General features: G+C 39.1%; 2 protein-coding genes across 3 annotated transcripts in view; one reads left to right on the top strand and one right to left on the bottom strand.

Annotated features, from left to right (window-relative positions):
- Nucleotides 1-27,265, top strand: part of LOC142317360 (uncharacterized) — a 418,387-nt gene that overhangs the window by 70,595 nt on the left and 320,527 nt on the right. Inside the window, exons 13-14 of one of the 2 annotated variants that reach the window (XM_075353849.1) lie at nt 7,101-7,136; nt 16,116-16,151. The exons of the other annotated variant lie outside the window; for it this stretch is intronic. Of the exons in view, the coding sequence (XP_075209964.1) occupies nt 7,101-7,136; nt 16,116-16,151 (72 nt within the window). The remainder of the gene's footprint in view (nt 1-7,100; nt 7,137-16,115; nt 16,152-27,265) is intronic. 2 annotated transcript variants of the gene reach the window in all.
- Nucleotides 1-27,265, bottom strand: part of LOC142317363 (uncharacterized) — a 427,416-nt gene that overhangs the window by 263,681 nt on the left and 136,470 nt on the right. The gene's annotated exons all lie outside the window — the stretch shown is intronic.

Here is a 27,265-nt window from a genome sequence, read left to right as displayed (position 1 = left end):
AAGAGGCTATAGAGCCTTGCGATGGATTCATGGCAGCTGGAATGGCTTGCTACGAATAAGGGAAAATTCTTATATAGGTTTATACAGGATTTTGGTGATGGTATGCCTCAAGGTCGTTTTTAAGGGCAATGGGTGCGCAGGTGCTCGCCAACGATGTGGATTTAAACCAATGGTTTCGGATCCGACTGGCGGCTGATGAGTTGTGCGTCTGCGGGGAGTATGAGTATATGATGTTTGACTGCCCTGCTCTTGGGGAGGGGAACAAGATAACGGCCTACCCTGGAACTCAGAGGTCAAGCGGAAAATTAGCTTCTTACAAACGGCAAGTCTGTGTAGTGAATGCCGCATTGTCGGATCGTGTGGGAGTTCCTCGATGAGGTTGCGTTGTTCAACCGACATCGGTAGATTAGTTAAGGGAATAATGACTCCTACCGTGATACTGTGGGAAGGTGAACGAGAAATAATGGCTGGCCACCAGCCAGATTAAGCTCCAAGCGTTTAAATATGCTGTACAGGTACTAGCTGTCATTCAGCAACCGAGGCGTGACATGAAATTACTGTATTTTTAATACAATAACAAGGGGTGCGCCTCTACGGTTTTAGTTTCATTGTATGACAAATGAGCGGTTGGGACACGTAAGCAGGTTGTATATGAGACCTTGCTTAATTCACTCAGCTGTTAAGTAAGCTCATTAGAAGCTATTATATTATTGGTTGCTAAACTAGTTGAGTCACAGTAGCCGTTTTTGGCACAGACATTTGGTCATATTTTCTAGGGCGACCAAATGGGGTTGTGGCGGTAGAAATGTCAGTTAATCAAATTACAAACCAGTTAGCATTTACCAGTCTTATCAAAATTGTTTGGAAAGCTGCTACTTCGCAGGCTTAGACTACTTTTGGTGAATAAGGGTGTAATTCGGACCAGTAGTCTGGGTTAAGGTGAGGCCATTCCACCATCGAACATTTCCATAGAGTTGTCAGGGTCATAAGTGGATGTCTGGAGGAAAGTAAATTCTGCTCGGCGGCGTTGTTAGACATCCAACAGCGTTTCATTAGATATGGATACCTTGCTTGCTTTATAAATTGAAACTACAACCTCCTCAACCCTAATTCCTAGTTTTACGAATTTATATTGAGGGGTGTTTCCCTCATGTGAAATGTAACGAAGAGTTTTCGAGATTCTTTGTGATAAGGTCGGGTAATTCTCAGTGCTCTGTATTGGTCCGTGTTGTATTCCATATTCGCTGCGGAACTTCTAGCTCTGAAGGATTGCATCATAGCAACATTTGCCAATGACACTGTTATCCTGACCGTTAACAAAGACCCTGACCTAGCCTCACGGGAGCTACAAATGGTTTTAGGCCGTGTCTGCGCGTGGGACATAAATTGGAGGATTAAAATAATTAAGATATATCGAAGCCTGTCACATTGTACATGCAAAAGGGTGACTGCCCATTGTGTAAATGGATAGAATCTTGATCCCATAGAGTCAGAGCGGTACTTAGGACTTTACCTGCATCGGTGTTTGACCTGGAAGAGTCACATGAGGATGAAGAGAAAACAACTATACGCAAGGTACAGGGAACTACACTGGCTGCTGCGGAGAAACTCAGGTTTAACGACATTCAGCATGATATTAATTTACATGGCTCTCTTGCGAACAACCTGACGTACGGTTTGAAGTTGTTGGGAACAGTTAATACTAGTAATATAAAGATTATGCAATGTTTCCAAAAAAAAGTAACGAGAGCAATTTCTGCAGCACCATGGTTCACGCCGAATGATTAAATTCACGAAATTAAAAATTACAAAATCTATAGTTAAAACATATCACATTTATTTATCGCTTTTGTTTTTCCTTAGGCTATCCATTCTTACTTTATTTTTCCATCCTCCTGACGGCTTCCACGAAAAATGACAAGGTATCTTAAGTCTCGAAGAAGTTATCTTAGTCCTTTCTCGATTCCAGGGTGGCTTTGCGGCCAGAATCAATTTGATACCAACCTAGATGGATCCGTTACCATTGTTGTCTCATAATGTAAACTTAATGCACTCCCCAATGACATATTTTGTGCAGCTGAAATACTCGGCCATCGTAGTGGCCCTACCTGCTTTTGGAATTTCTATAGCTGCATAATCTATTTCCTGTACCCAAGGCCTTCTCTATCATAACTTGAACCTCCATCGCGCCAAGCATTTTTTCCATCGCGCTTTTTCTGCATTCTTTTCTAAAATCCTTCGACCACGTATAAGCCAGTTAATTTTTTGCCTTTTCAGATGCCTTCTTAACATCTTTACCCAACATTTATCGGTGGATGGATGTTCGCGGGTTTTGCTAGTTCTTTTTGCTGAGGATATTTTATCCTAATATCTCTAACTTAATCTCAGAATCAAGGCTCTGCTCTACGTTAACTCTTAACTGGTCGCTTCTGGTCTATATGACCCAAGACAATATTTTATATTTAATGTTTAATATTTGCCTCAATTATATTAGGTTGGCAAACCTGCTAATTTCCTATCGTAATTCGTTCTATCAGTCAGTATCCAACTTACCTTTATTTGTGCAATATAAGTAACAAAAAAAAGCTATTTGACCCGACGCGACCAGGTGTGTTACATTATTGCCATTTTCTTAAAAAATCTAACCATATTTTAGTAAAAAATTTACCTTTTTAAAGGTATCTCACTTCGGGAAACCCAAAAAAATTTGAACAAATTAAAAATACATTTTGACGATGAAGACATTACTGTACGTTATGTTCAACAAAAAGAGGAGCAAGATTTGGAAATTAGAAGGAAACGAAAACGCTATCACCTTTGCTGGAGCACCAAGGGAAATAATTGTAACATTGTGTGTATGAAACGTGGGCACAATATTTTTAAAATTCACACTTCTTTTATTTGTAAAGATAGTGATTAATGTTAGGGTTGGAAATACAGAATTTGTAACTCTGAAATAATAAATTTAAGAAAAAATATACACAAATGTACTGTTGAGGACATCAGTTTGACAACAAGCAAATTGTGCATTGTTTACTTGTAGATGTTCGGCTCAGTTCAAATATTTTTTTTGAAAACATATTTACAGATGAGTTATAAGTTTGTCTTCAATCAATTTGAAATAATTATATTTTTTGACAGATAAGCTCAATAAAAATGAAGATCTTTCTTTATTTTTTACAAGGCTCTGTAATTAAGATTTTTCTTGATTATTTTATTTTAAACAAGGAGATATTTCATATATAAGTGCAGTGTGTTGGAAACTCTAGCATTAAATTATTGAATAGGTTGCGTTATGCATGAACACAAATCAAAAGAACGTTACCATTTCACCTCATGTTCAACCTTCGTCTTTGTGCCACACATTGACTTGAAAATTCCTTTAAGTTTCTTCCTCAGTGTAATAAGAAAGATCGGGAGAAACAACTCCTTTCAATGAGTTAATAGTGTAAAGAGATTTGAACGCAAGAAACTCACCGATCTACATTAAAGCTTGAACATTTTTGGTTTGACAGTAATTTTCAGTTTCGACGTACAGACGGTCTAGAGTCTTACATATATCCATTCGTATTATATTTAAGTAACTCCTAAACTTACGGAACGTTTCCTCCTATCCCTATTTTTTAAATGAAAAAAAAAAATGTGTTTGTATCTTGATTCGGATGGGATATCATGATGAATTTATTTAGGTTAACCGTTCAAAGTAGAATTTATAAGTAAGGACTTTGCAACGCTTGGTTATGCAGTTCCGCAAGAGAGCTATTATTTTGGGGGACTTGTAGAACAATGGCGGCGGGCGCTGGGACCACGAATAACAGAGGAAGTGTCCTGGAGGACTTCCTTGCAGCTACCGGTACCACAGGCCTGAACGACCGAACTCCAACTTATCGAGCGAAGGGCCAGGAATCCATCCTCGATCTGGTGATCGTGGATGGGAGAATGGTCACTGATAGTACCTAATTCCGAGTTTTGGAAGAGGAGACCGGGAGTGATCACCTTGCGGTCTCCTTAATAATACACGGCTGTTCGGCGACCCCTGCTGTACGGAACCCGGCAAGAAGACTCACTAGCAGACAGGTGAACATAATTGTGGAGAGAGCGGCACGCAAAATCTCCGACGGCAGAAGGTTGGATCCGGAGGTCCTCCAAGAAATAATCTCAAACGAAATTTCCAGCATACCGGGAACGAAACATAGATACCACCCTGTGTACTGGTGGAACCCGGAAATCGCCGAACAAAGAATCATACTTCAGCAAAATAAACGAACGGCCCAAAGATTACGAGTTAGACAGGTATCTGAGGCTCAGATTGAACAAACTATGGAGACCTATAGGACGGCTCGGAAAACGTTGAACTACCTGATTAAGTACGCCAAGAGATCTAAGTGGAGGAAACTGTGTGGTGAGCTCGATGCTGACCCGTAGGGGCGAGCCTTCCAAATAGTAATGAAGCGATTGGGGAGGCGAGTGCCTGCGCTGAATGAGGACGAAGCGGCGCGCCAGATGTCCGTACTTTTCCCACGGGAGGAGGAGATAAGACGGGAGGCAGTCTGGTGCGAACGTGGCAGATTCCCACAGGATGAGGTGATTGCCGAAATTAACAAGTTAAATAACAAGAATAGTCTGGGCCCAGATAGAGTTCCGGCAGCGATCATTAAAGACCTGGCTAGAATAGTACCGTGGGAGATAACGGACATTTTGAGTTATGGGCTGCAAATCCGCACTTTCCTTCAATGCTGGAAGGCGGCCAGAACGGTTTTTCTTCCCAAACCGAATACAAACCCAGGCGTTTGCGAGTACCGTCCTATCAGCCTCATAAATAATATGGGTAAGGCTGCTGAGAGACTTCTTGCTACCAGGATCCAAGAGGAGCTGGACCTAAACGGAAGCCTACATTTGGAGCAATATGGATTCCGTAAGGGCCGTTCGACACTGAATGCAATAAACAGGATGGTTAGCTGGGCGGTGGAGGTACGGAGTGCTACTTGGAGGACCAGAAGGATCCAATTGATGGTCCAGTTAGATATCAAAAATGCATTTGGCTCGGTACCGTGGACGGCTATTGTAGCGGCGCTCAGGGAAATGAGTGTTAGTGACCACTTGCTAAACCAGGTTGACTGCTACCTGTCTGATAGATGGACGGAGGTTCGCACTTTGGAGAAGGTAGTGAGATTTCCGGTCTTCGGTGGAGTTCCGCAGGGGTCTGTGTTAGGCCCCTTGCTATGGAACATCTTTTACGACCGGGTGCTCCGGTTGCCTTATCCGGAAGGAGTCAGCGTAGTCACTTACGCTGACGACATTGCTCTATTGGTGGAAGATAAGGAAATTGGTGATGCAGAGGATAAAGCAAATCGCTCCCTCCAACTTATAGACAACTGGCTAATAAACAACAACATGGAGGTGTGCCCGGCAAAAAGGAACTGTATCCTCTTCACGGGTAGGAGAAGACTGCGCGGCATTCGGGTCGTGATCCGTGGAGAGGTTATAACTGAGGTCAAGGATACAAAATACCTAGGGGTGACAATAGATAAAAGTATCAAGTTTGGTGGGCATATAGAAAATATGTGCAAAAAAGTAGGGCTCACCATAAAATCCATCAGGAAATTATTCGTGGAACACACAGTACCGGGGACCTCAATACGGAAACTGATTGCGTCGGCGACAGTGTCTGCGGCGTTATACGCGGCGCCGGTTTGTGCTGATGCAATCAGGATACAAATAAACAAGGATAAACTGCGAAGAATGCACAGAACGGCATTGTTGGGAGTGGTGGCAGGGTATCGTACTCTGTCATATGAAGCTATATGTGTGCTTGCGTCGATCCCGCCGAAAGAACTTCAGATCAAGAGCAGGAAAGCGAGAGCGGAAGGGTGTAGTAGAGCTGAGACCGAGGCGATGACCCGACAGTGGTGGAAGGAAGTAAGGGCAGAGACTAACGCTGCGGCCTGGACCAGAAGGTTAATAAGTGATTTGGACGCATGGCTGGATCGCCAACATGGCGAGGTGAACTTTTACATAACACAGATGATGTCGGTTCATGGATGTTTCGGTTACTATTTAAAAAGATTCGGCATGAGAGACACACCCAACTGCGACTACTGCCAGGAGGTGGACGACGCAGAGCATACGATGTTCGAATGCCGAAGATGGGCACAATACAGACAATTCATAGCAGTCAATAACCTGAACGCGAATAACATAGTAGAGTGGTCGCTAAGGAGGGAACCGGAACGTTTTTAACAATTTCGCCGGTACGGTTCTTCGCACTAAGGAAGAGGAGGCGCGACGAAGCAATCGTTAGGTTCAATCGTAAGTAGGGATAGGTGGACATCCCCGTCTCTGAGAGCCTGTATGCCCTGGCGTGCAGGTTTCGGCGAGGGGTCGGGGACTCCGGGGAGATTTCGTGGGGATAAAATTAAAAGACCTAGACCCGGCCGGCGTGGCTGGTTTTGGGGGTGCACGCGCTCCTTGTGCTGGTCGCACCGGTTTGAGGCAAACGGCATAAAGACCGAGATCCGGTTTCTGTCGGCGGTGTTGGGGAACGGCATAGCCGGGCTTTGCCCTCGTCGGCGGGAATTAGAGGCAGGCAAGAAAAGATCTAGTACCGGGGCGGTTGACCTGCCGTGCCGGCTGTAAAACCGGTGGGCGGGAAGACCGCCTTAGAGTCAAAAGACACGTCTCTGGGCCGAGTATACTTAATTGGATGTCCGGCCCAGGGATGTAGGGAAAAAAAAATATTAGGTCTTTATAACCTCTTGTATGAAAAATGAGAGTATAATAGTCAGGCAGAAAAGAAAGAAAACATGAAATAAGATTCTCTGTCATGATACAGATAGTATAAGTCTAATTGGAGAAATAAATTTAACATTTGAAAAGTATGAATCCTGGTTAGAATTTGAGCCCAGAATATTTTGTTGATACCAAATTTGCATATGTTATAAAATAAATTTAAAAACTTCTGAAACAATTACTTTATTTATAAGTACGTATTTTATTTATTTATACACTTACTTAATTTAATTTTTATATATTTTATTAAATTTGTTCCACTGGATCCCTTTCAATGGTGTAATGTAATATTTAATTTTTCATTGTTTCAGAATGGACAGTACATATGTTTCTGTTACTTATAAATGGTAAAAAATTTATTTATGTGTGTTTTAATTATACTCAAAAAATATAAATCCTTAATATTAGTTCATTAATGTGGTAAAAGTTTTGAAATCTAATTTGTTTTGAAAAACTATGCAATCATTAAGAAATGTCCTTTTTTCATATATTTTTCTTAAAATTAAAAGCTATTAATAAAGAAAAATTACTTTACCTTTTCAGCAGTAGTTAAAACGAGCCGGTTCTGAAACACTTCAAGGTCATTGGTTGTCGCGATCGAACCGGACGTCTGGGGTATGATGTCATCGGGTAGTGTGGTGGGGGACCTCGATTCGGTGTATCTGCATAGATCTAAATCGTGCATCTTATATAGTTCTGAGAAGATTTATGTGATCTCCGAGGTGTAGATCTTGTGATTCAATTGTATTCAGTCTCTGGGCTATAGACCCTCATAAATGTAACCTGAAATTATTTCAATACAAAAAACTTTCCGATAATATTGCAAAAGATATCGCATTCCTCATCAACATTGGGGAAGATATAGAAAGTTTGCTTAAAAATACAATTAAAAGACAGGTTCGATTACCTACAGTTTTTTTCTGGAATACAAAGTTTAGTACAGAAAACGAAGGTACTTTGGAATAAGATGATAAAGAAATCTGCATCGTGTGATTATCGAGTAAATTATGTAGGTGAAATAGAAGGGGGATCGAAAAAACATTTCTTATTGCTACCAAGGTGGATAACAGTCGATATCTGATAGCGTCGACAACTTGTTGATCCGTGTAAACATAAACTGTAAAAGGGTGCGGTTACCGGACCAAAGACAAGGTAAGATCAATCCTTGACAACGGTCCACCTCAGGAATCAAAAACAAAAAGTTCTAGGTTAGAACTGTGTAAACCGTCATTAGTCAACATAGTAGAATGCTCATTCAATAACGACCTGGTTACATACTACCATATTAATAAAAAATAAAAGAAGAAAGCGAACTATATTAAGAAAGCGAAGAAGATATACACAGATTCCTACTCAGCCTTAAACAGAATGTTGTAAATCTACTTACCGAGTCGCTTAGAGAATGTAAAAAAAAAACCATAAAATTCAATCTATTCCTAGAATGTGTACATGAAAGACGAAGAAAAATAGTAGACAGTAACAAAGAACACAAAACATAAGATACAAACTTTAAAACAGAATTGATACTAGTAATCAACAAAGCCGATATTGTCAAAGCACTAATTAAGGCTTTTCAATAAAATAATAAACGAAGAGAAGGAATTTATAATTAAAGAAAGCGGGTGGTCTTTGCTGAGCATAGACAGTCTGGTAGTCCCATAAACAAATACTTCCCCTTAAGGGATCAACACAGGTATACCTCCCTAAAGAAATTAAAGAAAAGAAATCTATGATTAACATCAGAACGAAGTACTGATTCAAAACTATACAGCTTTTGATTGGTAATGTTTTAGAAGAATTACTCATCACATCTGAACAATACGAACATTTTTCGTTTAAATTTATGTAACGTGAATATATGTATGGATTGTCTGGTTAATGAATATTGGTGCTTGTTTGAGGACTCAATAAACACAGATATTATATCAAACCGTTCCTTAAGCAGCACGTCCTTTTCTATCTTTGCACCAAATACCTGTACAATATCATGTATTAATAATTCATCAAACGACAGCAGCGAACTTATTTCTGCTTATGGGAAGGCTACTATAACATTGGCACGCATGCTGATTGTATTCTCTACGTTTTAATATACGAGGTCTTTTGAAAGCCATATTTTTCTCAGAACGATTCCATGTCATCGTTGCAGACGGGTTGTAATTATCGTCGTTGTCCGGCAAATTTGAATCTATATCCTCAACACGGTATCTCATCGTTATTCATTTACATCGTTAAACTCATATCGTTTATTTATCTATAATATTTAAACCAGTATTACACTTTATATATTGTATATATACCAGTGTATTAGATACCCCATCTCAAGCCCGGGCTGCGGCGACAGCTACTCTGACTTCTTATGGTCTTGAATTGCGTTTCCATTTTTCATAATAAGATATTAAGATTCAGATCAGCTGCAGTCTACAGTTAGATTGAATGTAGTACAATGGATAACGTAACATTGGCTAAGCTATATGAAACCATAAGAACATATCAAAATGAGTGACGTCCCTAAACGCTTTTTCCTTTACAAGTACGGATAATATATAACGATTAAAATTCCTTCCCAACATATCTTCAGCAAGATAAAGAAATAATAAAAGGGAAAAGATGTTACGAGCATTACAAATACCGAACTACAAATTAGACGGAAATGATTGGGACGGGCCGAATCCGAAATTGCAAGATTTTTAACTGTGTATATTGAAATATAATTAACGGCAACTGTTCTGACGTCGTTTATTTACTAAGTCATATTTCGCGGTGGTACTGTTTCGATTATCAACTTTAGTACCGCTCTAACAAATCAGCGCTAGCGTCTCAACTAGTTCATATCTCAACCGCCGGCGCTAGTGTCTACTTAGTTCCGTTCTAACCCGCCGCCAGCAGTAGTGTCTACTTAATCAAGCTCTAACCCTCGCAGCACATCCTTCTTTATCTAGTTCACATATCAACCGCCAACACTATTGTCTCGAACCCCAAACCAATCTCATGCGACCCAAACCTAATAAAATATGAGATTTAGATCGGTAAATTTTATGCCGTCTTCGGACCTGCACAAGATACTATACTTAGAACTCGCACAACTTTGACATCACATGACAATGAGATGTGCTATCATCGGACCTACAAAAGACAAACGATTTAGATATGCTGCGGTCAACGACAACTGCTCTGACGTCACATGGCCTTCAACTGTGCTAACATCAGAACCACATAGATAAAATATTTACATCTACGCAGATACACCGGCTCAATGTGTTCCCTACCACAACAATCGATGATGTCACACTCGACACGTGACCTTGAAGTGTTTTAGAACCGGCTCGAATTATCTACCTTGAAAGCTATTTATAGTATGAAGATTGAAGTCTCTTCATTAACAATTAAAATTTCAATTTAAAAAATATAATACGTTTACCACTATCTATAATGATTTCTAGCTCGAAATTTAAATTTGATATAATTTTTGCAAATGCTTAAACCGTAGAAAAATGGAACAACAGATTATTCCCTCGTTGTTCGATACGCAACTTACAGCGATTTGTTAAAAGAACTACAATTCTCTTAACGCAAATCCTTATACAAATAAAACATTTCGTAAGCGATTTTAATCAAATTTTTATTTGTGTAACTTAAAAATAAGTTACAAAAAAATTATAATAAATTAAATTAGAAAAAAATATCTAGTTTACTCACTTTTATTCACATCATCGTCGAAGAAGAATAATCCCATGATTTTAAGTTACATGATAACTGGCAATTTTTTAGTTTGTTACTGACCGAACCATTTGTGAAAATGAATATAAAATAGAGTAAATCGATATGAAATGCGCTTCTCATCATGTTGCCAATAAAACATATCACAGAATTCTACCTTATATTGTTTTTCTACGTTCTGGGTAAATATAATTATTACGGAATTATTGAATAAGGAATATTATTATTATATTAAATGCAATGGTGACCACACCCATTTAATTTAAATTGTAGATTCAATTGTCCACTACATCTGATATAAAATCTTCGTTTTTGCATGGGGAATTAAAATACTTACTAAATTTCAAACGACTATGGGAATATATTTGCCGGAAGGGTTGGAAAAGGCGTGTTTAATATGATTTCAAGCATAATTTTTATACAATTTAGGAGTTACCTCAAATCACCATTTGTAACATTAAAACTTTTGTTTCAATCGACTTGAGATTTTCTATAACTTCTAACGGTACAATATATTAATTTTCTTAATTTGCTGTTTTAAATTGCCTAAATCAGTAATTAAACTAGTCAAGATTTATTTCATATTAACAGTAATTTGTGATTGACAGGCAACTTAAGAATACTATTCCAATCACACCGTCCAACTCTTATTCCTATAATACGAGGATAAGTCAATTATTATCCGCAATGTAGTTATAAATTTTATTGCAATACAAATACGAAACTTTCATGTACATTATTTTTCAACATAGTCCCCTTGCATTTCAACGCAGTTGATCCATCGTTGCACAACCTTCCTGATGCCCTCATAAAAGAAGGTTTTCGGTTGAGTTGCTAGCCAGGAATGAACCGCATCTTTCACTATTTCGTACGAGGTAAATCGACGGCCCCTTAACGCCTCTTTGAGTGGACCAAACAAGTGGTAGTCAGAAGGAGCAAGATCAGGACTATACGGAGGACGAGCCGATACTTCAAAGTTCAGTTTCTGGAGCGTTTCAGCAGTGCGGGTAGCAGTATGTGGACGGGCATTATCGTGAAACAACACACCTTTCGACAGCAGTCCTCGGTGTTTGCTTCGGATTGCAGGCTTCAGCTTGGCAGTATGCATCTCACTGTAATGCGCACTGATTATTATCGTACCCCTTTCCTCATAATGTTCCAGTACTGGGCCTTGTGAGTCCCAAAAAATCGTAAGCATCAGTTTTCCTGCGAATGTCTTGAACAATTTTGCAGGGCGAATTTAGATGTTTCCATCCCATACTCAGCCGTTTACTCTCCGGCTCGTAATGATGGATCCGTGTTTAGTCACCAATGATGAGTCTGTCTAAGAAGGGACATCTTCTTCAGGGTACGTTACCATAGCGATCCAAATGTTTTTTGGCAGATGTCCAATCGCATTTGTTTATGCGACTGTGGGAGTTGTTTTGGGACCTATCTTGCACAGATCTGTTAAGGATGATTTCGCAGGCATAACCGTGACTAATTTGCAGACAATGTGCCACTTCATCGATAGTTAGTAACACGTCTGTCTAAGAAAACCATGTCACGTGCAACATTTTTTAATTTTTGAATCCATTCGTAGACACTCCGTTGCGGCAAAACACTGTTCCCGTACTGTACCGAAAGTCTTCTATGAATTTCGGCCCTTGATACACTTTCCGACCACAGAAAACGGATCGCTGAACGTTGCTCTTCTTTGGTGCAAACAAAAAGCGGAAAAGCCACGGTTAACGGCAGTGCAGCGATAATGGAACTAGCCTAGCAGCATCGAACCTGTACAGACATAACAATTAAACCACGCATGCGTCATCTACGCAACACGACAGTACTACCAACATAAACAAAAATATAACTAAATTGCGGATATTAAGTGAATTACCCTCGTACTTTCCACATGTTATTAAAAAAACGGTGCATTCTTTTAAGTTAATATTTAGTTCATTCGAGAAACGAACAACAAAACAGTTGTTCAGATTATGAGTAAGAATCGTAATAAAACAAGAAGCACGCAAATGTAACGAACTATCTTGAATCAAATCAATCCATTCAAGTAGTTTAACGCGTAAGTGGCGTTATCCTCACTATACTCGTATTTCAGAAATGGTTGCTGTAACTTAAGAAGCTGTAAAAAGTAATAATTATTTTGTCGAAATTTTTTCACAAAATAATATCAGAAAACATTATTTTTAAGTAGTAAAGTGATCACTAAAATATAAGCCAAGTTTTTTTCTTAATAAGTAAACATATTCAATTATGTTTACATTGAAAATTATTAAAAAAAATAGCAAATGTCATGTTTTTTTCAGTCTTGGCAAGAAAAAATAAATTAAAATAAACAATTTAATTTTTATTTAATATAATTAAAATTTTTCCCAAACAGAAACGAACGTAATGTAACTTTTTTACAAATATAAATTTACATGTGGATATAGTAGGAATTAGTGAGGTTCGGTGGGAAGAGGAAGGCGACTTTTGGTCAGGTGATTTTAGAGTAATTAACTCAGCGTCAAATAATGGGCAGGCAGGAGTAGGTTTCGTGATGAACAAGAAGATAGGGAGGAGAGTGGAGTATTTCAAAACGCATAGCGATAGAATCATTGTAATAAGGATAAAATCAAAACCTAAACCGATAACGATTGTTAACGTCTATATGCCTACAAGCGCCCATGATGATGATGAGGTAGAGTGTGTATACGAAGAGATTGATGAAGCAATTAAACACGTAAAAGGAGATGAAAATTTAATAATAGTTGGAGATTGGAATGCAAGCATTGGAAAAGGCAAGGAAGGAAATATAGTGGGTGAATACGGGCTGGGCAAAAGGAATGAAAGACGGGACCGACTTATAGAATTTTGCACGAAGTATAATTTAGTAATTGCCAACACCCAATTTAAAAATCATATTAGAAGAATATACACTTGGAAAAAGCCAGGCGATACTGGAAGGTATCAGATAGATTATATCATGGTCAAGCAAAGATTTAGAAATCAAGTCGTTGACTGCAAAACTTACCCTGGAGCAGACATTGATAGCGACCATAATTTGGTGATAATGAAATGTAGATTGGGGTTTAAAAACCTGAAGAAAAGGTGTCAGATGAATCGGTGGAATTTAGAGAAGCTTGAGGAAGAGGAGGTAAAGAAGATTTTTGAGGAGGACATCGCAAGAGGTCTGAGTAAAAAAGATAAGGTAGAAAATGTAGAAGAAGAATGGGAGAATGTTAAAAAAGAAATTCTTAAATCAGCAGAAGCAAACTTAGGCCGAATAAAGAGAACCGGTAGAAAACCTTGGGTTTCAGATGATATATTGCAGCTGATGGATGAACTAGAAAATATAAGAATGCTAGTGAGAAGAAAGTAAAAGGAACTATCGGAAATTAAGAAATGCTATAAACAGGAAGTGCAAACTGGCGAAAGAAGAGTGGATTAAAGAAAAGTGTTCAGAAGTGGAAAGAGAAATGAACATTGGTAAAATAGACGGAGCATACAGGAAAGTTAAGGAAAATTTTGGGGTACATAAATTAAAATCTAATAATGTGTTAAACAAAGATGGTACACCAATATATAATACGAAAGGTAAAGTCGATAGATGGGTGGAATATATTGAAGAGTTATACGGAGGAAATGAATTAGAAAATGGTGTTATAGAGGAAGTTGAGGAGGATGAAATGGGAGAAACAATACTGAGATCTGAATTTAAGAGAGCATTAAAAGATTTAAATGGCAGAAAGGCTCCTGGAATAGACGGAATACCTGTAGAATTACTGCGCAGTGCAGGTGAGGAAGCGATTGATCGATTATACAAACTGGTGCGTAATATTTATGAAAATGGGGAATTTCCATCAGACTTCAAAAAAAGTATTATAGTTATGATACCAAAGAAAGCAGGGGCAGATAAATGTGAAGAATACAGAACAATTAGTTTAACTAGTCATGCATCAAAAATCTTAACTAGAATTTTATACAGAAGAATTGAGAGGAGAGTGGAAGAAGTGTTAGGAGAAGACCAATTTGGTTTCAGGAAAAGTATAGGGACAAGGGAAGCAATTTTAGGCCTCAGATTAATAGTAGAAGGAAGATTAAAGAAAAACAAACCAACATACTTGGCGTTTATAGACCTAGAAAAGGCTTTCGATAACATAGACTGGAATAAAATGTTCAGCATTTTAAAAAAATTAGGGTTCAAATACAGAGATAGAAGAACAATTGCTAACATGTACAGGAACCAAACAGCAACAATAACAATTGAAGAACATAAGAAAGAAGCCCTAATAAGAAAGGGAGTCCGACAAGGATGTTCCCTATCTCCGTTACTTTTTAATCTTTACATGGAACTAGCAGTTAATGATGTTAAAGAACAATTTAGATTCGGAGTAACAGTACAAGGTGAAAAGATAAAGATGCTACGATTTGCTGATGATATAGTAATTCTAGCCGAGAGTAAAAAGGATTTAGAAGAAACAATGAACGGCATAGATGAAGTCCTACGCAAGAACTATCGCATGAAAATAAACAAGAACAAAACAAAAGTAATGAAATGTAGTAGAAATAACAAAGATGGACCGCTGAATGTGAAAATAGGAGGAGAAAAGATTATGGAGGTAGAAGAATTTTGTTATTTGGGAAGTAAAATTACTAAAGATGGACGAAGCAGAAGCGATATAAAATGCCGAATAGCACAAGCTAAACGAGCCTTCAGTAAGAAATATAATTTGTTTACATCAAAAATTAATTTAAATGTCAGGAAAAGATTTTTGAAAGTGTATGTTTGGAGTGTCGCTTTATATGGAAGTGAAACTTGGACAATCGGAGTATCTGAGAAGAAAAGATTAGAAGCTTTTGAAATGCGGTGCTATAGGAGAATGTTAAAAATCAGATGGGTGGATAAAGTGACAAATGAAGAGGTATTGCGGCAAATAGATGAAGAAAGAAGCATTTGGAAAAATATAGTTAAAAGAAGAGACAGACTTATAGGCCACATACTAAGGCATCCTGGAATAGTCGCTTTAATATTGGAAGGACAGGTAGAAGGGAAAAATTGTGTAGGCAGGCCACCTTTGGAGTATGTAAAACAAATTGTTAGGGATGTAGGGTGTAGAGGGTATACTGAAATGAAACGACTAGCACTAGATAGGGAATCTTGGAGAGCTGCATCAAACCAGTCAAATGACTGAAGACAAAAAAAAAAAAAAAAAAAATTTACATCATGTATTTTAAATAATTTTTACAGCCGCCTTAATTTACTCATCATTAAAGTTCTCATGAAATATTTTATGAATCCAGAATTTGTGATGGCTAATAAAGTACAGTATCATTACCAGGCATATGAAGAAATGATTTTAAATAAACAATTTGATTTCAAATGAAATGTGTTTAAGATTTCTTCATTTCAACACTGAAAGTACCAGAAAATCCTTCTTTGTAATATTTTTCTTACCTGTGTTTTGTAGCAAAGTAAGAAAAAATATATATTTCATTTATTCTATTTTAATGACCACTTACTTTCGAATAAAAGCGGAACTCTTTTACCAGTAGTTTACTGATAGAGGTAAAATAAATCTAACTTTACATGTATTTTAATTTTTATTTTTTTCAATAATTTTCAGTAATAGCGGTATTAAACGGAAATACTACAGAATTTCGTAAGTAATGATTTTAACAAAACTCTATTACTTAATAACATTTACTTCTCTGATTTGTTATAGTTTTGCAGAACATAAAATATAATCATGGACATCATTTAATGTCCCGTGAGAAAATTGGCGTAAATCGTGCGTGCTAAACGGTTAAAAAAAATATATAAATAAAAAAAATATATAAATAAGTGTTCTGAAAATCCGTTTTGGGTTAGAGTGCTGAAAATCATTTTGACTATCTTTCCAAATATAATTTAGAGAATTACTATTCCTGTGAATGTTAATTACTGTATGAGTTTTAAAAGAATCACAAAATTTTATCTCGATTATTATTCCATAAATTCTTTAGACTCGATATACCTTTATCGACTCTTTATATCGCATTTAACAAACTATTCAAATAAACAAAGTTCAAGAAATAACAATTTCTAAGACGTTGTCGGAATTATATGAGCACAAACTATGTTACCGATGGAATAACAGTGATTCTGTAAAAGATAATCTATCAGTCTCACATTATACATGGATGGGGGAATATATTTTACAAGGATCAGTTTTCTCTTAAATGTAGCAGCCGAATCATAAAAAGGCGCTTTCTCGTCGGAAAAAATATTGCACTGATTTCCGCAAAGTAGTTCTCATATTCCCCTTACGTGAAATAAATTTTATTTTTAATACTACTAAAAGATTTAAGCTTTCTTACTTATTGTAAGCAGCTTTTCTGACTCCACAGAGGTAAGTAGCGTCAACCGTAATAAAATTTTTCACTAAGATTATAAGAAAAATTGAAATTAATTTATTTTATCTGTTATTTAATTATTTTGTAAACTGCAGAATAACTGAGCCGGGTCGACAACATTTTCATCAAATGTCTTCAAGAGATTAAAAAGCCACTTTGCATAATTTAAAAAAATTAAATAAAATATATATATATATATATATAAAACATATAACATATCATTTTAGAAATTAAGAACAAAACTCTTCTGACCGAGAGAATTACAACGTAAGTCTGAAATCCTATATTTTAGAAAGACACATTAATTTAATTTGTAAGACAAAAATAATAACTTCTTTAGAAACGCGATGGGAATTTCATCAAAAAAATAATTACTAGAATGATTTATAAAAATTCTCTCGAAATTGAAATGGCTTTGTAAATTCTATAAAAAAAGATTTTAATAAATTCTAATAGAAAAAAAAATTAATTGTACAATTTATAGTAATATAAAATCACCAAAGCATTTGATACTCAATAGTTACTTTATTTTCGATTAAATTTAAAAATTTCATAAACATACTGGATATTACGATACACAGCATAATCCAAGCTGATAACTGAACGCGGATATTAATGTAAATAGGTCTTATTTACCCACCGTTTCATAAAGTTTACAGAATTTATGAAATCATAATAACTTCCAACTGATTTATAACCTAATTATAATAAGTGTTTTTTTTTTTAGAGTGATAATAATTTGAATTGAAATAAAATTCATAAAAAGGTAAGTTTGAAACCAATTTTTTTCCTCGAATGATAACTCTCTGACATTTAATTTTTGAAAATTCTTTAAGTCTAATTTTGAACCACTTTTTCAAGTAATTGGGAAAGTATTACGTTCAATTGGATGGTTCACGTTTGCTTCCAAAGCGTCAATTTTTGCTGGTTTATCAGCATAAATCAAAGACGCCACATATCCTCAAAGAAAATAATCCACTGGCGTTAGGTCACATGATCTTTGAGGCCAATTCACTGGAAAATTTCATGAAAACATTTTGTCGCTAAATTGTTTTAATAAATCGATTGTTTTGGTATCATTATGAGGTGTGGCACCATCCTGTTGAAACCAAAATTGTTGCAGGTCGATGTAACGCAAATTTGAAAATAGATAATCACTGATCATTGATCTGTAACGAACACCATTGACTGCAACATGTGCTGCGGCCTCATTTTTAAAGAAAGAATGACCAACGATGCCTCCAGCATGTAACCCATACAGTGAATTTTTCAGGATGAATGGAGACTCTTAAATTTCCGAGGATAGGTCATACTACATATACGTTAATTGCGCTTGTTGACATAACCATTTAACCAGAAATGAGCTTCGTTGCTAAACAAAATTTTTCGATAAAAACGTGGATCAGATTCCAATTGATTTAGACACCATACTCCAAACAAACAACGCTAATTATGGTCTTGCGGCTTCAGTTCTTGTACCAATGCATATTGCATCTTATATGGGTGTTGATCAAGATCTTTACGTAATATTTTCCATGTAATTAATGGACAAAGTACAAGATGTTGAGAACGACGACGAATAGACACATTCGGATATTATTCAACACTATCACTAACCGCTCGATATTATCGTCTGTATGCACAGATCTTTGTCTTATTGTTGGTTTTCATTGACTAGATTGGTTTGCTTTGCATTTTCCATTGGAACCAACACATGCGGTCGTCCTAAAGCATAAGTCCGAATGCCTGTGCCACAAACGACTACTTCGCCTCGAAACAGTTTAGCGACCAGTGTCTTACTGAGCCACCCTAAAAGCGTGATTCCATACACCAATCGCGTTCGTGTCCCACCACCCACTTGTCATATATCTCTGAAATGGGTAGGCGCATCCCGTCTACTACTTAAACATATATGACCATCAATAATTAAATTTATCTCGTCAAAGGCAGCAATTCGCTGCCACGCCTAGGCCGCTGATTTCCAGCAAGTACCTATGCGCCATTACAGCACTTGGAGCCTTAATTTGGCTGGTAGCCAGCCATATCTCTCGGTCAGCTTCCTACAGCAGCGCGCTAGGAGTCTTCTCACTTTGGCAAACTACTTTAATTCACACTCTTTTTCAGTTGAACAAAGCAATCGCATCAAGAAACTCCCAGACGGTCCGACAATGCGGCTCTGGCCACATTGACTCACCGCGTGTGAGTGATTTTACACATCATGTAAAATTTGAGCATTTAGTTTATAATTTTTAAACTTTGACGAGTAATATATTTAGTAAATTTCAAATACATTAAAGTATCGTCTTTTCTTGATACGAATAGAATACCAGCTTGTAGATACGCTATGCAGTTTCTTCTTATTTTTTTAAATGTTGATTTTCATTCTGGTTTAGCTCTAAAAAGCTCTGTGGTAAGTGAGCATTATTTGCAATCTATGAATAAGTAAATATTTTATTCCGATACAAACATAATTTAGATAGCGTCAGGAATGTGTCAATATGCTGTTCAACGAAAAAATAAAAAAAAACAATTACGAATCCAACATGGAACAGTTTTAATGAATTTTAAATTTATGAAAAACGTTTTTCTGAAGATTTTCAATCATCGCATTAAACTTTTATTCCCTCCCTTAAATTTTGTACATGAGTGGAGTTATCTATGGGTGATTAAGGCCTTTAACGGTCTTTTCTATAAATACTAACTAGTAATACCTTTCCAACCTTAATTAGGGATTGAATTAGATCGTGTTAGTTAATCTCAGTTGAAAATTTCACTGGTTTAGATGTTTTTAATCTAAATATACGATTTGTATCAGAATTAGCTAAAAAAAGATTGTTATTTATAGTTTTTTGGTTTCATTCTATAAATACTGATCAATTAATATTTATTATTGTTTTGGTCTTCCTTTTTCATTTATCTATTTCCACTTAATTTTTTATTTGTTTTCTTTTAAAATCTATGCGAAATTCAAACCTCTGAATTAATTTTATTATTCCCATTAATTAAGTTATGTGTTACGAAAGTGTCGGGTCTGAGTTCTGTTTTTATGGTTTGCTTGGCATTTCTCCCGCCACCACCCTATTCGGTCGCCCTAAAGCATAAGACCGAACGTCTGTGCTACAAACGGTTACTGAGGCTCGAAACAGTTTAGCGACCAGGGTCCTAAATAGCTCCTAGAGCTTACCTAACAGCGAGAGCGGACTAAGCGCGGTACCACATACTACCGGCTTACGTGTCCCAACCGCTCACTTGTCATATATTTACCAAAATTGGTAGGCGCACCCTGATAATAACTAAAAATATGTATGACAATAATAAATTAAAAATTACGTCGTCTAGACAGCAATTCGCTGAAACGCCTAGGTCACTGAATGCCAGCAACTAACTGTCCAACATATTAAAGCGCTAGAAGCCTAAATTGGCTGGTGGTTAGGGATATCTTTAGGTTAGATTCCCACAGCAGTGCGGTAGGAGTCTTTCCCTTACGTAAATTACTGATGTCGGTTTAACAAACCAACCGCATCAAGGAATTACCACACGGTCTGATAATTCGGCTCTCGCCACATGGACTCGCCGTTGTGAATGGCCAATTCTCCCATCATCTCTAAGTTACAAGGTGGCACGGTCTCTGGCCCCCCTAAGAGTAGGGCAGTCAAACATCGGGTGTTCATTTGACTGAACCTTACCGCTGACGCACAGCTCATCAGCTGCTAGGCGGAACCGAAACAGATATTGGTTCAAATTAATATGGTTGGTGAGCACCTGGAAACCTGTTGCCCTTAAAAAAGAACTCGAGGGATATCATCCCCCAGATTCCGTATAAATTTGTACAGGGATCTTCCGTTAGTGGTGGTGTCCCATTCCAGCTGCCATGCTTCAATCGCGAGGCTCTGCAGCCTCTTCCACAGGCGGGAGATAGGCAACTCAACGAAATTAATATTCGGTGCATTGTGATTACCGTTCCGTTTCGGGACTGGCCCGGCCCCCAACCGCATTCCAATCACCTCGGCCTCCCGTCTTCTTAGCAATTTCCACATGGCTGCCGCAGCTATAAACCGATTAGAAGAGCTTATCCCAATACCGTTGTAGCCTCGAAGGATTTTTTTTAAATACCAGTGCATAAAATTAAGGCTCTACACTGAGCACTCCTTAAATTTTGAACAAGTGCTCTGTTCATATCAAACCTATGCGCCCAAGCGCGTAAGAAATTATGCTTACGAAGACGCCTCCTCTATACACAATTTACATTTTACGGCCAGACAACCCGTAGCCCTACTGAGGAATCCTCCTACGTTTATGCATTACTGAGACGACGTCCGCCGATATTTGACTAATGTATTTGCTAAACAGCAACTTCTCATCAAACAAAACACCTATGAATTTATGTACTCTAACTCGGCTAATTTTACAGCGTTTGTATTTAATATGAAGGTTACTACTGTACGATAATTTTTCTCTGCCCTTCCGAAGCAAAAACTTCGTCTTGGGCACAGAAATATTTAAATTTTGAATGTCCATCCAGTACTCTGCGGTGGAAAGGCTGCCTGCGCCGATCTTCTAGCTGTGATGTGAGTTATAATGAACTAAAAGGACACAGTCATCGGCGAAAGCCTGAGACGTGACCAATTCCGGAAATATCAATCTCAGAAATTTGTTCTCGATCTCGAGAGATTAGTTATCAATCTCGAATACCAAGTTCCACAGCAGAGAACCGAGAACGGAACCCTGCGGTCTTCCCCTTTTAACGAAATTTTTCACAGTTTGGTGCGCATCTTCAAATAGAGCCGTACGGTTAGACAGATAGTCATGTACTACGGCCTACAGAAGTACGGAACATTGCAGCGTTCCAAATTCTTGAAGACAGAACACCAACACAAGGATGGAAACAAAGTCGGCGATTTCCACTTCAGCAAGAGCGTTTAAGATGCAATCATCAGTGCCAACCACTTTCGTGAAGCTATACCGGCCTTGATTTAGAAAAGAGTTCACCTTAATGCTTTCTCAGAGGCTTTCCACAACCAGCCTTTCAAGCAACTTGCCGAATACCGGCAAGAAGCTGATGGATATATAACTGTCAACCGCACTAGGATCCTTTCCTGGTTTAAAGAGAACCAAAGTCACTTTCCAACAAGTCGGGAAGCAGCTCCAGATTAGGCACTCTGAGAACAGCCTACCAAGCGGCTCTCTTATGACAGGCAACAGATGGAATAATATATCTGGTTCAAGTTGGTCAATTCCCGGTGGTTTTTTCAGTGCCTTCGAGAAACTACTCGGTCTATACCAAGGAGAATTACAGCCCGTCTGCTAGGGAAGGGCATAGCCCCCGTCTTAACGCGGACCACTGCTTCACCTTCCGGAGCATCTGGAAACAGAGTATTTAGAGTATTCAGCCTGGTAAGTTGCCACAGATGTTGTGTGGTCACGACTATTGAATCCGCATCGAACGCTGGATAGCACGTGCAATGGTTTTGGCCGGTAACATGATTTTGCGACCTGCCAGGGGTTGCGCTGCAACTCGCGCATGTTGTCTTATAACTTGAGTCTGGCTCCTTTGATGGCTTGAACATACTAATTACGGGCGCGCCGTTTGATTCGCAGATCCTCAGCGCACACGTCATTAACAATAATCACCGTTAGGGAGCGACGCTGGCATCTTCTCCTAGCCGAGCTAACTATTGCGCGCAGCACGATAAGGTCAGAGCACCAATTTTCTCGTTTCCGCTCCCGTTGAACAGACGGCTGAATCGGAAGCTGCGGTCATGACGGCTCCAGGCACTCCCCGATCACCGAATTGACCACTACTTAATGATCTGTACATTGGCCGGGGCCGCCGTAGGACCCTACCGCAACCAGTCTTGATGGCCCGGCCGCATTGTTCAGCTAACAATTCCACCTCTTCCCTGTGCTCCATGCGCCATTCCAACCCGTGCAAGACAGCTGCGCACTTGCGCAGCAGCCTGTCCTGATCCAGACCCCTTAGGTTATAGCGACCCAAATCTGGAGTTCTTAAACCGCCTCCGTAAACGATCTCAAGGTTTATAAGACTATGATCGCTCAAACTGCTCTCGGGCCAGAGAGTACAACTACTTGTACTTCGTAGCAACTCGCCCATCACCAAAATGACGTCTATGTAACTTTATCCCACTTCGAAATAGAAGTTTGGCGGTTGTTCTGCGTTGTTAATCAAGTAGAGGCTCCTGGCTTCAACGAACTGTTCGAGACCAGTGTCTTTAGGGTCAGTGAGTGGTGAACTCCAGGCGGGAGGATTGGCGTTAGCGTCGACAGCAACTAGGAGACCGTCCAGAATCCTGCTCAACTTCGCCAGCAACTCATCGATACTCCATGCAAGCTGGAAGTATCTCGACACCAGTACGATATCGAGCATCGACCTCGTGATTCGTCCGACGGTGAATTGCTTATCAGACGAATGGGGCATCCAGATGACACCCAACGAATCTGAGCCAACTACGATCCATCCTCAAAGACTTCCCCCAATACAGGCGACGCCATCCCGAGCAAGTTCATCTGTTTTCACGTAACGTTCTCACGTAACGCTCGTAACGTCGAAAGCTAACAGCTCCTAGATCAGACCACGGTTGAGGTCGGAGTGAAAATCGTTTCCGGAACCTGCCAGAGGATCGAAAATATTATTGGCCTCACGAACCTAAGAACGGCGACATAATGCAACACAAAGGAAACGTCTTTACTTAGCCGACAGTGGCATTCCTGCAACACACTACGCAGCTGTGTAGCCTAAACTCCATAACAACGCAGGTTTACTGATCGCCACTGATTGTTGTCAGTTCTTCCGTTGTAGCAGGTCTACTGTGGAACACTTTGCTTTTAAGGTGACCCCACAAAAAGTATCGCAAGCTGAGAGAGATCAGGCGATCTGGGAGGCCATTTAAAGTCACCATTTCGTGAAATGATACGTTGTCCAACCAATCGGCGTACAGCTGCTATCGATATTCGTACAGTATGTGACGTTGCTCCGTCTTGTTGAAACCAGGCTGTTTTAAAAATTGGTGGAAATCTCTTTTGTTGTTCCACAACAAAGGTTTCAAACATGGCTACGTAACGAGCCGACGTCACGGTAATCGCAAGACCGTTGTCATCCTCAAAAAAATATTGGCCTATAACACCGCAAGATGACATAACACACCACAAACTATGAACTATGCAGTTGTAAAGATGCTGAGAGACGACGGATTGACCGATGTGGACTTCGTGTGACAGCATCTTGTAAAGCTTGAAAATTTTGTGGTGTACGGCCTTCAGGCCGTGAGCGGTTTCGCTCACGGCCTGGAATACCTCAGGCCGTGAGCGAAACCGCTCACAGCCTGAGGAGGTTTCTTTTTCATTGCCGAACCGGTTTCCTCAAAATTAGATATCCGTGTTTTAATTGCATGTGCTGATGGAACACGGTCGTGCAATCCCAGATTAAAATGACGGCGAAATTCTCTACGCGCTCCCTCCACAATGTCATCGTTTTTGTAAAACGCTTTGATAGCAAATGCACGTTGCGCACCACTCCAAGGATCCATGACAACTAAATGGCAGGTTAGGTTAGAGAGGCTGGCGCCACTTATCAAGTGGTACCAATCGCCCACGGCTACCAACACAACTTTCAAAATTTCCCGTTTCTTTGAATCACTCTGTATAATAAAATAAATAATTTTATTGTATTATATTAAATTACTTTTAGTTTTAACATTTTTACTTTATATTTTTAATTTTCTACGACAGACAGTTTATCGAAGTCAAAAATAGTTAAATAACTTAATATTAACTTAAATTTTAGCAGTACACTACGGACGATTCTTTATTAATGGAAAGCTATCTAATCCGAACGCGTCCTCCTCCCACTCTTTCACCCTCCCGGAGTTTTCTGATGGAAGAGAGGATAACGGTGTGCGAGCAAGATAATCTTTAAAACGTAGGTCGGTAATCTCGGGTGAGATTCCAAGCGAGTCACCTTTCACGCCTTTCAGCTCCGAAAAGATAGGGAGCTCAAAGTGGATATCCCGGGCATCCCTTATAGGGGCATCCCGGAAGAGGTGAAAGAGGAGTTGATTTAGTTCAGTTACGAGGCAGTTTCAGTTAAAAACAAGACGACGAAGGGCGGAAGGGAGATCTCCTCGTGCCTCGTCGCCTTAAAACGAACGCCAGCCACCAGGGGCATTTATGACCTGGAAAAATATTCTATTGTAGAATTAAGGTGACCGCATTTGTCTCGAGGGGATCGATTTCCTTATTACCAGTGTTGTCAAAGCTATTCGAAAGGATTTTCGTGGAGATATTTAGGCGACATTTGGGAAAAGGAGTACGGCATGAGCAATTTGGGTTCAACTGGTTAAAATAATCGACAGTCTTGTCGGAGGCCTAAATAGAAAAGCGGTAACTGCAACCGTTTTTCTAGTTGTGGCTAAAGCCTTTGACAAATTTTGGCGTAGCGGCTTGCTGTATAAACTCGCACATACCACGGTTCCCTGTCTCTATGTCAGATTGATACGGTCTTATTTACTAGACTGACAATATGTTGTATGCGTAGGGGGAACAATCTCCTCCACCAGAGACATAGCCGCTGGCGTACCCCAGCAGTGCTTTCGCCGTTCTACGTCAACGATATGCCGCTGTCGGAAGGAGTCAAAACAGCTCTATATGCAGACGACACGGCATATTATTATGAATCCGGAAGTGTAGATTACGCAATCGAGAGACTCCAACGGCAATTGGATCTAAAAGATTCGTGGCTCGATAAGCGGAGAATCAAAATTAACGGTAAAAAATCGGTGGCAGTGATGTTTACGCACAAGACACGTGCTCCAGCCAGGCAGCTGGAAATCTCAGGTGAGAATCCCCTTTGGGAAAACAGTGAGCTACTTGGAAGTGGTCCTGGATAAACTGCGTACCTTAGGAAGCATGTTAAATATGTGACCCAAAGGGCAAAAGCCGTCAGGGCCTCACTATACCCAGTACTGAATAGTGCCAGCCCATATCCACTGGCGACTAAATTACTCATCTTTCGGCTATACGTCCTACCGATTCTAATATATGCTTACCCGGAATGGGGAGCTGTGTTGAACTCCACACTTCAAAAGAAATTAGAAGCCATCCAAAACATAGTGTTGCGGAATATATTTGGAGCACCGTGGTTCGTCAGAAACGTCACTCTTCGCTACGATGCGGTCTACACACCGGGAGCTGTGTTGAACTCCACGCTTCAAAAGAAATTAGAAGCCATCCAAAACATAGTGTTGCGGAATATATTTGGAGCACCGTGGTTCGTCAGAAACGTCACTCTTCGCTACGATGCGGTCTACACACCGTATCCGAGTTGGAGGTGGCGCAGGCACGCAGACTGTTTCCAGTCCAAACATGGCCATCTCCGGGACAATTGTCGAGAGGACCGTACTCCACAGGGTATAAGAAAACGGCCTCATGCCGTACTAAACGAACCACCGTGAAGAGGCGGTACGAGAGTCAAAAAAAGACAAACCAGGCCTAGGAGCCTGGTTATCGCGTAACCTACATATGAAAACCGCATAGAAATTCCGGCCGCGAAAGTGACCGTTTTCTCAATTAAATTTATTTAAAACTATAAAAGCTAGACAAAACCCCACACCGTCTCACGAAGAGACCACAATTTCATTTAGTCAGCATATGCGACTCCCTCCAGAGTCGCATTTCTTTCCAGAATCGCAAACGGGGGCGCATTTCTCCCTTCAAATATTTAGAGCTCAAATTAGGGGCACTCCTGCTAGCCAATATGTGCTGGTATCAAAAGGACTTCAGCGGATGGACTGAAGGGGAATAACGCCAGAATTACTAGGCTCAAAAGCTTAGTTTCTCACGGTCAGAACCAGTAAATAAATTTCACGCTGGTCCATACGGATAGGAACGCAAATTACCAAATCCGTCCGTTAATAAAACTTAAAATTTATAACCGCCACTAAATCACCGGTGAAATCCGCCCGTTAATAGAAAGATACAGCAACATGCGCATTGTCCAGGCTCTGCGATCTGTAGGGAGAAATATTGAAACTCCCGCCATTCTTGCGTTCCGTTCTATGTTATACAGCACGGCAACAGAGGCCGAGAAGTGAAAGATAAAGAATGTTCTTTTGTGGATTTAAATAATTTTGTTATCATTTCCTATCTAACGTTTATATTTATAGAGTATATCTTGATTACCTCTCCTTCGTATTATAATAATCGATAAAGAACGTTATCAAATCGTGAATTTCTCAGAATATTACGAGTAAAATATAAATTACTAACTGGATAGAATTCATTCTACCGTCTTATTTGATTGTGTTATTTAAGGTTTTCTCTTAGAGTAGAGTAATTTCCTTTTTAGTCTGACCTTTAACAGCTTGTA

The sequence above is a fragment of the Lycorma delicatula genome, chromosome 1, assembly GCF_047948215.1.
Source record: "Lycorma delicatula isolate Av1 chromosome 1, ASM4794821v1, whole genome shotgun sequence".
NCBI lineage: Eukaryota > Metazoa > Arthropoda > Insecta > Hemiptera > Fulgoridae > Lycorma > Lycorma delicatula.
Note: the sequence above shows the minus strand (reverse complement) of the source record. Positions and strands in the feature narration are given on the sequence as shown.